General features: G+C 43.4%; 1 protein-coding gene across 1 annotated transcript; it reads left to right on the forward strand.

Moving 5' to 3' along the window:
- The first annotated feature begins 230 nt into the window (after window positions 1-230).
- LOC128094191 (tripartite motif-containing protein 30A-like) lies at window positions 231-10,292 on the forward strand. Its single transcript, XM_052712367.1, has 7 exons — window positions 231-656; window positions 3,401-3,496; window positions 4,125-4,355; window positions 7,562-7,584; window positions 8,948-9,048; window positions 9,312-9,338; window positions 9,568-10,292. The coding sequence occupies exons 1-7, from the start codon at window positions 240-242 to the stop codon at window positions 10,164-10,166; spliced, it is 1,494 nt and encodes a 497-aa protein (XP_052568327.1). The 5' UTR covers window positions 231-239; the 3' UTR covers window positions 10,167-10,292.
- Window positions 10,293-13,362: the final 3,070 nt, after the last annotated feature.

The following is a 13,362-nucleotide window of genomic DNA, read 5'->3' on the forward strand; positions in this document are numbered from 1 at the left end:
ATTAGAGTAGAAGCCTTGAAAGTATGACAAAATGCTCCTTTAGCCTTGTCTCTAAACTTCTGTCCCTATTTCTTTCCTGTGTTCTTTTCCCTTATCATGGAGGTCACTGTTGATGTCTGCACAGCGTCCATGCTGATTTTCCCTTTCTTATTTGTCCCCCATTTCCTCATTCCAATCACACAGGTACCTGAGCAGAAGTGTTAGGAGTCAGGACAGACAGACAGAGGATCACAGCAACAATGGCCTCATCAGTCCTGGGGATGGTCATGGAGGAGGTGACCTGTCCCATCTGCCTGTATCTCCTGAAGGAACCTGTGACTGCGGATTGTGGTCACAGCTTTTGCCGACGCTGCATCACATGGAACTTTTTATCCAGCAAACGCAAAAAAGCGAAGTGCATCTGCCCTTTGTGCGAAGTCCGTTACCAGTTTAGGCATCTGAGGCCTAATCAACATATGGCCCACATAGTGGAGAGGCTCAATGGGCTCAATTCCAGCCCAGAGGAGGAGCAGGGGTTTTACTGTGAAAGGCACGGAGAGAAACTCCAGCTCTTCTGTGAGAAGGACATGGTGGCCATCTGCTGGCTTTGTGAGAGCCCTCAGGCCCACCATGATCACCTAACAGCTCCCATTGAACAGGTGGCCTATAAGTTCAAGGTAAGAAGTGGAAGGGTGTGGGTCACAGAGCAGGAAACAGTAACAGACAGGAAATCTCCACTTGGGGTGACAGGTCAATAACCTGGACATCATAGACTCGAGGTTTGATATACCGTTCCATCCTTTCCTACCTTTAGAGTACTAAAAACACATGATAATTTATTCCACTTACTCGTATGAGAATCAGCCTGGACTACAAATACTAGGGCAGAAAAAAATGTCTTAGAACTGTCCCTGTGAAGTTGAGTCAATGTCCAAGAAAAGCTAAAAGCAGAACTGCTAATTTATTCCATATTTATCTTCTTTCAATGTTTATGTCAGATTCATTCCTCTACCTAAAATCCAGTCTAGTGACATCAACAATGGAGTTAGTAAATGAGTGACAGACAGCAGCAAAGAGAATGTGCATGTGGCAGTTGAAACAGCTGGAAAGAGGGGAAAGAACTCCATAATGAGATACACAGAGGCAAGCTCTGTGTTGGGTCTTTGTTTTCTGTTGTTTGTTTTGAGCCCACATACAAACTCACATAGACTGTTGCAGCATGCACAGGGCCTGCAGGGGTCTGCACCAGGTGGGATCCTAGAGCTTGAAGAAGTGGACACATGCCCCCCTGCAACCCAAAAGCAATCTCCAATTGATAGCTCCTTAAAAATGAAAAATCTCCAAGGTGTGGTAGACTGGGAGACCACCCCTCACCTATCAAAGGCTTCTTGAGTGGAGGAGAGAGGAATGAGGAAATACTGGATAGAAATACAAGTGGAAACAAAGAGACAGACAAAGGATAACTTCAGGAGGACCCTGGATCCTTATCCAGCCACCTAGATTTAATCATAATTGGCTTTTTATGCATCAGGAAGAGGTGGAGCAAAAGTCCTCCCCCTGTGAAGGTGTATAAGGTATCAGCAAGTGTAGACCCTTCAAAACACCTGATTACCCACACGTTTGCCTAAACATGCTCATTATGCAGCCCTGCTGGGTAAGGCATGCTCAGATTCTCTGACCTTAAGTAAGGTCTTACTAGGAAGTGTCTGTGGGCTTCCACACTAACAGAGTCTCAGTGGGGAAATATACCATTCTTAAGGTTAGGTCCCATGCCTAGCAGTAGATGGATGACCACTCAAATGCACTGGACCTACATTTGGAGATTTTTTTCCTCATAATGTTAAGTCTGGACTGTAGTGATATGTAAAGGAAAGCCTTTGTGTCTGGCTTTAAATGAAATTAATAGTGTCTGGCTTTGAGTGAAATGTTTCAACAAAGCCTTTGCTATATTGAAACTGAGTAGGGGTTAATCAGTAGAGGCTGAGAAATTGTTTTGAGACTGTTCAAATCTTGAAGAAATATGTCTCTGGTGAATCTGCAATTGGTGCTACATGAGAGCTTGCAGCTGCACCTGCCTTGGTCCTAAGACACTCCTAGCAGACCTGGAGTTCTTACTTTTGATTATGGTTTGCCATACTCTAAAGGGAGTGAGATTTGTGTGGGTTGTCTGCTTTCATGGACAGCAAAAGCAGGATAGCTTTGTTAATGGGAACCTTCCCAGCCCCTATTAACCTTGGACATGTTTGTTTTTTTTTAAGATTTATTTATTATGTATATGGTGTTCTGCCTGTTCTGCATGTGTCCTTGCAGGCCAGAAGAAAAGTTAGCTTTTCATATAAATATATACATCTATCAGTCTTAGGTGCCTCAGTGGAAAAAGAAGCTTACCAATCCGCTAAATGTTCATTTTCCAAGGAAGCAGAGGAGTTCAGCCCCCCTTGAAAGTACTGACACCAAGCTAGCCAGAAGAGGGCACCAGATCTCATTGCAGGTGGTTGTTAGCCACGATGTGGTTGCTGGGAATTGAACTCAGGACCTCTGGAAGAGCAGCCAGTGCTCTTAAACACAGAGCCATCTCTCCAGCCCTGTTTTGGTTTTTTGAAACAGGGTTTCCATGTGTAGCTTTGGAGCCTTTCCTGGAATTCACTCTGTAGCCCAGGCTGGCCTCGAACTCACAGAGATCCCCCTGCCTCTGCCTCCCTCCCGAGTACTGGGATTAAGAGCATGTGCCACCACTGCCCAGCCTTGCACATGTTTGAATAAACTATAGTGAGCTAGGTTGGTGTCAGTACTTTCAAGGGTGGCTGAACTCCTCTGCATCTTTGAAAAATGAACATTTAGTGTATTGGTGAGCTTCTCTTTCTACTGAGGCACCTAGGACTGATAGATGTATATATTTATATGAAAAGCTAACACAATTATTCCAGTTTCCTGATGCCAGAATCAAAGTAACAGGTTCGTACTTGGTGGGATAATTGGCTAAGAGAGATTTCTGTGTCTCTATCTGTATGGGGGTTGTGTATATGTCAATAGGAGAATGAACTGAGCTGGAGACTGAAGATTTACATACTTTATGTACATAAATCATGACACCAGTTTTTGGGTATTTTTAAAAGATTTATTTATTTATTATGTATAGTGTTCTGTCTGTACATATCCCTGCAGGTCAGAAGAGGGTACTAGATCTCATTACAGATGGTTGTGAGCCACCATGTGGTTGCTGGGAATTAAACTCAGGACCTTTGGAAGAATAAGCAGTGTGCTCTTAACCTCTGAGCCATCTCTCCAGCCCAACACCAGTTTTTAAAAAGAGAAGAATCTTAGGCTTCCTGTCTTTCCAAAAGTGTTTCTTGGCCTTTGGTTAGGGACAGCAGTCCTACTAAGGACACAGCTTGACTCTGCTACAATTCCTCTCCCACAGGGGAAGCTCCAGGCAGCTCTGCAGGAACAGAGGGCAAATCAGAAAAGATGTTATGAGTGGAAAGATGACCTTCAACAGGAGAGAACTTTCTGGAAGGCAAGTGAGGACCCAAATTCCTAAGGGAGTTAGGCTGATGCCTGGGAGGGACCTGGGCAAGAAGGTCCCTGGCTCTTCATTCCCAGGTAGTTGAGGACAAGAGGCCTTGATTAGTCCTCTCTACCTGTTCCCTGGAGCTGGGGCTGCACACTGAGTGCATCACAACTGAGCCTGTCTATGTGGGGAGCTGACACCATGGAGGGGGTCTGGTGAGAGTGGGCACTGAGTCCTGGATCTCACTCCTATGGTGCTTTCTGTAGCTGTGACTGTTGGGGAAGATGCTTGGGAACAGGCACAGTTCTTCTGTTCTTGGGGTTTAGCTTCTCTCATGGGTTCAGAGGTAGAATGAGGAGATTTACAGGCAGAAAAAGAGTCTGGGGCAGCTGTGTAAAAACTGGGACACACCAAGGCATCCCACTATGGCTCAGATGGCCTTGGTAAAGGTGACCTAAGATCTTTGTTTTGGAATGTCATCAACAGACACTGAGAGGAGACACATGCTTCCTTAAGACTCCCTTCCCTTCCCAAGCTCATTTCCCTGTGAGAACTCCCCATCAGAACAGTGTTTTTCTGTCTTCCAGTCCCATTAGGATAGTCTGAATTCCTCTCCCTCTTCTTATCCCTGAAGAACCAAATACAGGGTGATGTAGAAAAAGTTCAGGTGGAGTTTAAAGGACTTCGGGAATTCCTGGACTCCAAGGAGAAGAATGAGGTGCAGAAGCTGAAGCAGGAGGAGGAAGACATTATGAACAGCCTGGCACAGTCTCAAAGGAAGCTGGTGAAGCAGAGAGAGGCAGTGAGAGACCTCATCTTAGATGTGGAGTATCACTTGCAGTGCTCAACCATGGAAATGCTGCAGGTAAGACTGCAGGAGGTCCCAGCATCTGACAGTCAGGACCTGGAAGCCATTTCCCTCCCTCTGAGCTGCTGTGACCTTCCTGGTGGGGACAGTAGGGCTCTCTGAGCCCTCCCTCAGCTCTTTCCTGAACCAGATTTAGAGGCTGGGGAATCATGGCATGCATGGATGGCAAGGGGAAATGGCATTTTTTAGTTTATCAAATGAAGTACAGAAGCTGAACCTTGGAGAGAAGGTCTGTTGCATCATGGGTAGTTTTACCCTGCTGTAATGCTGAGCATGTGTGAAGCAATTTTCAACTGTCATTAGTCACTTTACTTGAATTTGAAATTAGTAGAAATTGTTCCTGCTGTCCAGTGTTTGGAGATTTTCATCTTCACTGCCTCTGATTCCACTGGTGTGGTCAGTGGGAGGGAAGTTACCATCCACAATCTCAAAGTTTTCTTTGCCTCTGTCTTCGAGTTGCTGAGATGAAAGGTATCTTCTTTCATCCTTACAGGCATAAAATTTGTATTGTATTTTATCTCTATCACATTTTTAAATAATTTAAACCAAAGTCTTATTTGATGAATATTTCAAAATTTTTTTTTTTTTTCTGGAGCTGAGGACCAAATCCAGGACCTTACGCTTGCTAGGCAAGCACTCTCCACATGAGCTAAATCCCCAACCCTGGTGATGAATATCTCTATAGGAATTTGTTTCTTTCATCTTAATTTTCAATGTTATAGACCTTGGTAGTCCTAGGAACTTTTCATTCTCCTTTGATTTATTGTTTTCCGTTGTGTTGATTTAATTATTATTGAGAACACTCATTTATCACCTGTATTAGACAGAATCATACATATATGGCTAAACTAAGTTACTTCCCATAGATACTAATTACAACCAACATTCTCTACAAGTCTGAAATTGTATCTCTTGACCAAAGAATCTGCTCACCTTTCTCTGCCTCCAGCCCCTGATGACCCAAATTCTAATGTTTACTTTTGGGAGATCAATTTGTGTACATGACACATTTATATAACAACACTAAATGATATTATATAAAATATCATTTTTTTTCCTGTGCCCAGCTGGTTTAGTATAACATAAATTCTCTGAGTTCAGCCAAGTTACCACAAATGGCAATGCTTCTTGCTTTGAATGTCTAATATTTTAACACACATGCCTATCATGTCATTTTTATCCATTCATCTGTTGATTAGTTCTCTGAATGACATTATCATAGTAAATAAAATAATGACTCAGTAGACATGAGCATGAAGATGTCTCTATGTTTGAACATCAGAACTCACGTATAATTAGAATTAGTTCTTTCCCGGAATTCTTTTTGCCATGGTATCTAATTTTGTTGATTTATGTTATATAAAATAAAGCCATGTGTAGCCAAGTGTGTACTTCCTGTGATCCCAGGACTTGAGAGCTTCTCATACACAGAAACAAAAACATGAGAAGCACAGAACAATGAGAATGAAATACAACAATGAAAATGAAATACAATTAAAGGCTCACTCCTTTAATCCCAGCAGTTAGAATGCAGAAGGAAATGAAGCTCCATAGGTTCAAGGCCTGCCTGATCTATATAGTGAGTTCCAGGCCAGCAGGGTTACATAATGAAGCCCAGAACTGGCAAAGGTGGAAAGAGTATGAGACCACAGACTGTCCAGCTTTAAATGAATGTATATACTGTACCTCTAATTTAAAGGCCTAGGGATCATTGCAGAAGGAGGACAGAAAGAGTGTAAGAGTCAGAGCTGGTGGATGAGTACAAGGAAAACAGTGTCTTCTGGACACAGTTTAGCAGCAGCACATTGAACTGCAATTGGCTGTGACATGGAACCCAAGTCCAGTGCAAGCCTAACTTTTTGTTTGTTTGTTTTTGGTTTTGTTTTGGTTTTTCCGAGACAGGGTTTCTCTGTGGTGTTTTGGTGCCTGTCCTGGATCTTGCTTTGTAGACCAGGCTGGCCTCGAAGTCACACAGATGCACCTGGCTCTGCCTCCTGAATGCTGGGATTAAAGGCATGCGCCACCACTGCCTGGCTGGAAAATGAACTTTCATAGGAAGTCCAACCACACCCAAGGAGCTCCTGGTATTGTTAGCTGTTAGGAGAAAGGGGGTCACATTTCTCAAAGAATGTAACTTTAGTTAAATCTACCAATACCAAAGGAATCTGTATGTTAGAGAGTACTTGCATAGTGTTAGGTCTCAAACCCAGGACATTTGGCTAACGGAGGTGCCTATTTAACTTATCAAAGTGGTCTTGGTGGGTCAGGTCTTGATATCTGTCCCACCTAAAAGAGCCAAATTAATATTGGAAAGCAGAAAAAGGATATTTATTAATATGGCCACATTTGGAAAATGGACAAAGATATTAAAAAGAAACTCTAAGTCCATCTTCAGTTTCCTAAGTGAGATCAAAGTTTAAATAGAGAGCCAAGGATTTGCATATATGAGTAGTCCAAGTCAAGGTATGGGCCTGTCTGTCATTCTCCCATCATTATCTGGGTTACAGTCTCATGCTTATGGATGAGCTGGGAAGTAATTAAAACTGCTTGAAATCTTTTTAGCAGCCAGTTCTCCCTCTGGTTAGAGCTGATTTCTTTTTCCCACTGAGATTCCTGGAGAAATCACCTTTTTTGGAAGGTGGGGAGGTTATCTTTGTTACAATGGTTTGTCAACTTGAAGACATACATGTCTCTTTAGGTTAACATCTTTTCCTGCCGGGACAATTACAGAGAGAGAATAAAAAAACACAGATATGGTTAGTTGGTTTTAAGTTGCAGACATTCTAAGCTTCTCATCCTTGTGCCCTCTTCATTACTACTATGCAAAACTGTTCCTACATGACTAAAGTAATTTAGAAATCAGCTTCTCATAATGTTAGTGGCAAGTAAGGTAATGGACAGCTAATGGAGAAGAGTCATGTGTTTATGTGTTTAGTTGTAAGCACAGCAAAATCTATGTAAGCTTTCAAAGTATTGTTTATGCATCTTTGTTCTACAAACCCTTGTGGTATGAGACAAAAAATAGTCTATTAAGTTACGTGTAAGTCAAGTATAGAGCCATGCATCGTATTGATACCATGTCTTGGAGAACTGTGGGTGACAGATTTCTTTCGACTTTGTCTCTGCAACCAGTGAGAGTGTGACCAGGATTTGCAAGAACATGTAGAATATGTTATTCACTGTGTTTTCTCCCTTCTCCCTAGGGTGTGAATTCTGTCCTAACAAGGTATGTTAAACTGATAGGGAAGAAAGAATAGCCCTATTGTTTGGTGAGAATTATTTAGTATCCAACTAAAATAAATGTCTCATGGGTTTGGGGGAGTTTAGACACAATGTTATTTTGAACTTCTAGTGAGGAGGGGGGTGGTACAGAAAGGCAGGGTCTACCTGTTTTGTAATATTGAGAACAGATTTGATTGTCTTTTAGGGAGTGGGTGATGGGGAGTTGCAGAGTCAGGCTCAGCAGTGGGATGAGGCACAAGGAGCTAAGGTGCTTTCAGACTCCTTGTGGTTCCGTCATTCTGTCCATACTGTGTGTTTGTGTCTGGCTCTGGATCTGCATTAACAAGTACTTGATTCCTCAATTCATCGTAGGTAGGGCATGTCTTCTGTGTCTGCAGTGTTCACAGACTTGTATATTGGGGGAACTTCCTGTGTATTAGTGTTTTTCATGAGGATAGAAGAGATCCAGAGTTCCTTTGTGGTTATAATTAGATTATTCTGAAACAGACTTGAATGTGTGCACACAACTGCTCCACATGAACCACATGCTTCAGAAGACTGACAAGCTGTGCCCTCCTATGTAAAGGGTCATACCCAAGCTGTCAGCATCAGGCTCCTTCTGAACATATGGAGCTCATGTTATTAATTTGGTGTTTCTGTCTTCTTTGCCAAATTTTCTCATTGTAACAAAAGAACTTGAAGAATCAGAAGAATCAGATGCCGGCCAAGAGTGGCCATATTGACAACAGGGTTTGAACTCTTGGCTTTCTCCTGTGGCTTTTCCTCATTGTATACACAGGAGCATCTTCTGCGCTCCAGGCTTTAGACCATTTCCTTGAACACCATCTTTTTTCATTCCTTTCTTTCTTTTGGGTGTATGTGTGTGTGTTGCTTTGTTTTGTTTTTGACACAGGATTACTCATTGTAGGCGTGCTATTTTTTAACTCACTCTGTAGATCAGGCTGGCCTTGAATTTACAGATCCTCCTGACTCTGCCTCTTATGTGAAAGGATTAAAAGCATGTGACACCATGCCTGAGGCACACTTTATTTTAAAGTTCACTAATTCATCATGTCTCAATAGTTCTTGGGGTGGGGGAAAGCAGGAAGAGTGGGCGAGCAAGCTGTTTGACTGTACAAGTGAGGAGCTCTGCTTGTGAGGAGTAAGGCTTTCCTAACGTCACACAGCAAGTAAGTGGGAGGGCTCATGAGGGTGTCTCTCATGTCTCCAGAGTTAGTAGTCAACCATCTCTCCCCTTCTCAGAATTCTCAGAAGAGCTCCAGGACATCTATGGTTAGAATGATAGGGGGTCAGTGGTGGTCAAAGTCACACTGTCTGAGGTGTGGAGGTCAATGTTTTGTCCCTAGGAGTCAGACCTTAAGACTGAAACGGCCTGATATGGTCCCGAGAAAACAGAGAATGATCTTCCGAGCTCCAGATCTGAAAGGCATGCTGCAAGTGTTTCAAGGTGAGAGCAGCTACATTCTGTGGGTAACTGTTAGATTCTAGGTGTGCTGGGGCTACAATGTCTGGGAAGTGTGTGAAGTTTCTGAACATGAGTAGAGAGTCTCAAAAGAGCAGACAGTGAAGTCATCATATTTAATGGGAAATTGTCATTCATCCTTTGCTATATCATAATTTCCAAACCTACCCCTAATCTGGAGAGGAGATTGACTTTAATGTTTTGATTCCTTTGCCTCCATTTCATGCTGTGAATTTTCATCCTTTCAGGGCTCATGGAGGCTCAAAAATACTGGGGTAAGGAGAAATCACACCATCAGCCACTCTCTTTTAATTGTGTTTCAGAGTTTATTTCTCAACTAACCCTCATGTGTCATGTTACTTCTTCCAATCTGCCTCTTTTCAACTATAAACAAGGCTCCTCCAAGTTCCCTCTCACTGTCTCCTTAGGCTTCTGCTCCTTACATCACAAAAAAGGCTATACATTGCCTCTCATGTGACTCTTATCTGTCTCCTTTTTCTGCAGTTCATGTGACCCTGTATCAAGGCCACAATAAAAATGTTGTCATTAATGAGGACAGAAGAGAAATACAACATGGAAATGGTTTTAGAAGAAATTTGCAAATTTCTGAGACCTATGATTTGGGTGTCCTGGGATACCCAGCTTTCCACTCAGGGAAACATTACTGGGAAGTGGATGTGTCTAGAAATGATGCCTGGCTCCTGGGATTAAATGATGGAGAATGTGCTCAACCCCAACTTCCTGCACCGAATGAGAAGGGCATCAAGGTCCAATACAATCCTGGTGTTAAACAGCATGTAAATTATCAGCCTAAATATGGCTACTGGGTTATAGGGATGAGGAACGGGTCTGTATATAATGCCTTTGCAGAGTGTTCTGTCACCCGCAATGCCAGTGTCTTGGTCCTCTCTCTGACTGGCCGTCCCCGTCGTGTTGGAGTTTTCCTGGACAGAGAAGCTTGTACTCTCTCATTTTATGATGTTTCCAACCATGGAGTTCTCATCTATAGATTCTATGAACCTTCCTTCCCTGATGAAGTTTATCCATATTTTAATCCTATGTCATGGTCAGAGCCAATGACAGTATGTGGGCCACCCTCCTAAACCTCACCCATAACTGCACAGTGCCCCATGTCTGATGTATCTCATATGCCTGAGCTCCCTGGCATCATCATAACTGTTTCTGCCTTTGCTCTTTCCCTTTTAATAAACTTCAGGTCTCAATACAAACCAGCATGGATTCTTTTCCTTGATCCAGTTGCTTGTCTGGTTACAAGGCAATAATTCATCATTTCCCATATTCCCAAAGAAAGTGACTCTTTCCTCATTAGGTGAGGTGAAGCCTCTGCTAACCCCACTTCCTGTTTTGTGGTGCCACAGAGGGAAGGCAGGGCCTTGTGCATGCTGAGGAGGTGCTCTACCACTGAGCCACTCGTCCCAGCTCTGCCATGTCTGCACAAGCCCACTCCTTCTGCCCCTGACAACGGATGAAAGAAAGTTCTTCTCCAGCTTGTCTACTAGTTTTGAAAATTATATGTAGGCATCTCTAGCCTAGGAATGATCCCTTAGATCAGTTTAACCACAATGCTTTGCTCCATCAACACTTAAGGAAACATCTCCAATGTAACCACTAAGACTGTTGAGTTCAGAGTACCTGGGTTCTATTGCTGCCACTCCACACAGCACTATAACCCCAAATAACATCCTCAAAGGCATATCCTTATTATAATTTATGTTTACACTTTTGATATAAATAGTACACCTACCCTCTAGGTTAGTGTAAGAGAATAAGCGTGGGGTTTGTTAGAAGATTCTGAGAGGAAAAACAAGTCTGATGACAATTCAATCACTCATACCCACCTTGGAGAAGGAGGCAGCCAATCCTCCAGATTGTCCTCTACCTCCACACACATGCTGCAGTACACACAAATGCAACACATAGTGATGTAAGTTTTAAATAGAGAATTCACTAAGAATAAAGCATCCACTTCACACTCAGTAAATGGTTATGTTAATATGGTGGGAAGAAATGTTCTACTGGGTTTCCATGTTACAGTGGCCCACTGGGCAGGGCTCAGGGGATGACTAATGTTTGACTTTCCTGATGTCTTGTAGTTAGGTCCTGGGAACTGCCATCAAATCTACTGTAAATTGTTGTACATACCTATAAACATTTTTTGATTTTTGTGGAATTCCAAATCCAACAAGTCTGTGGAGTGCGCCTGTACCCCAAAATCTCAGATATACAGTAGGAGTCCAGCCTTCATTCCTGACTCCAGTTGAAAAACCTGGATCCCCTGCATAGAGACATGAGGTCACATTTTTAAAGCCAGCAGTTCTTCCTCCCTGACAGAAAGCTTGTGCCAACATGTTATTTTCCTGCCTGCCTGCCAGCTGATAGACTAAGGGACCTGCCACCCCTGCTGTTGCCACATTCCTGTTCCCTCCCAGCACTTCCCCTGAATGGGGACTCTTTGGTATTTGAACCCCTGCTTGCCCTCAATCCAACTGGTGAATGCAAAGTGAACAATTCCACCCCTGTATGCAAATTAGGTGTATTTTGCTTATTCTTTGGCTTTAAGCTACATGTTAACTAGGCTGTTACCCCAATAAACAGTCTGCCCTGGTTACAGACTTCCTAGCTGTTCTTTGCTCATACAAATTTGCAGCCATCCTACACCCTAACCTCTGTTCTTCCCTGGGTCCTAAGACCACTCGTGCACCCTGGAATCTTAGGGCCAGGGGACAGTTAACAAGTTTTCCAATTTGTTTTTGAGAGGGTAAGTGTTGTGGTACTATTTAGTTCTTATCAAGAATGTTAAATGCTATGGTTTTCCCTCTTACACTGAATGATAGTGATGACAATGATACCAGTAAACTTACCTTGTGCTGTATGGTGAAATGTACACAACAGAGCGTTTCCAGGAACTTATGGCATGTAAGTGGCATCCACCATGGTGTCTGTTTGTTCTCCTTGCTGTGCTTCACACACATTTTTGGCACTGCTTAACCACAGTGTGACCAGAGCTGTGTTCTCTTGGTCTTTTTATTCTTTTCACTGAGGTTGGAGGTATAGCAGACCTGAGTACAAAGTCAAATCACTGCACATGGATGGAATGGAATGATGTCTGCAGAGAAAGTTCACGAAGAGCTAGATGGCTGTCCGAGCATTTTATGGTTTTAATTCTCAAGAAAGCCTTAGGAATAAATAGTAGAGGCATTGGTTAAAATCTGTAAAAGGCCGGGCAGTGGTGGTGCACGCCTTTAAAACCAGGACTCAGGAGGCAGAGCCAGGCGTATCTCTGAGTTCGAGGACAGCCTGGTCTACAGAGCGAGATCCAGGACAGGCACCAAAAACTACACAGAGAAACCCTGTCTCAAAACCCACCCCCACCCCCCCCCACCCCCCAAAAAATCTGTAAAAGACCAAGACATGGTGGCTCCTTCCTCTAACACCTGTACTGGGTAGTTTGAAGGAGGAGTACTGCCGGGAGTTGGAGACCACCCTGAACACTAGTGAGTTCCATTCAGTCTGGGGTGCCCAGTAAACCTGCCTGGAAAACAAAACCACACAAAAGCTGTAAGAAATTTACATAATTATTAGCAATTCAGAAGAATCAGAACATCATAACATTGATGGACAGCCATTGTGTCCACAGCAAGAACAACAGCAATTCAGGCTCTTGACCTCATCAAGATGTGAAGGTTGGGTTAGGGGTTTAGCTGAGGGATGGAGCTCTAGCCCAGCATTCACAAGGTCCTGGGTTCAATCCCTGAAGTACAAAGAGCCAAGTAAAACAACAACAGCAAAAGCCCATTATCTCAAGCTGGGCGGTGGTGGCACATGCCTCTAATCCCAGCACTCAGGAGGCAGAGGCCGGTGGATCTCTATGAGTTCGAGGCCAGCCTGGTCTATAGAGCTAGTCCAGGACAGGCTCCAAAGCTACAGAGATACCCTGTCTCGGAAAAAAAAAAAAAAAAAAAAAAAAAAAAAAAGCCCATGGTCTCAGCAGTGGGGAGGCTGTGGGCGCTGGAGCTCAGATAGAGGTCAGGCTGGGGTGCACTGTGAGAGCCTGTCTAAAGAACAAGAATAGACAGAGGAGGAGAGGACAAGTACGAATAAAGAAAACCCCAACTCCAGTGTGCTTCTTCTGTCACTCCTTATGTCATATAGTTTAGTAGATCTGAGAACATAAGGACAAATGAGATAGGAGGACACAGTGCGGGTGAGACTGACAATGGGGGCCGCACATTCTTCCCCATTGTTTCCCTCACACAGCTTCCTTGTTTAGGAAGATTC

This window comes from Peromyscus californicus, unplaced genomic scaffold (assembly GCF_007827085.1).
Source record: "Peromyscus californicus insignis strain IS unplaced genomic scaffold, ASM782708v3 Scaffold_4__1_contigs__length_199733344, whole genome shotgun sequence".
NCBI lineage: Eukaryota > Metazoa > Chordata > Mammalia > Rodentia > Cricetidae > Peromyscus > Peromyscus californicus.

What these genes read in the sequence shown, in the direction of transcription:
- LOC128094191 (XM_052712367.1), top strand. Translation starts at nt 240, where the DNA reads ATGGCCTCATCAGTCCTGGGGATGGTCATGGAGGAGGTGACCTGTCCC. An exon ending in AGGTGGCCTATAAGTTCAAG is followed by an intron (nt 657 to 3,400) that starts GTAAGAAGTGGA and finishes CCTCTCCCACAG; the next exon opens with GGGAAGCTCCAGGCAGCTCT. An exon ending in CATGCTGCAAGTGTTTCAAG is followed by an intron (nt 9,049 to 9,311) that starts GTGAGAGCAGCT and finishes TCATCCTTTCAG; the next exon opens with GGCTCATGGAGGCTCAAAAA.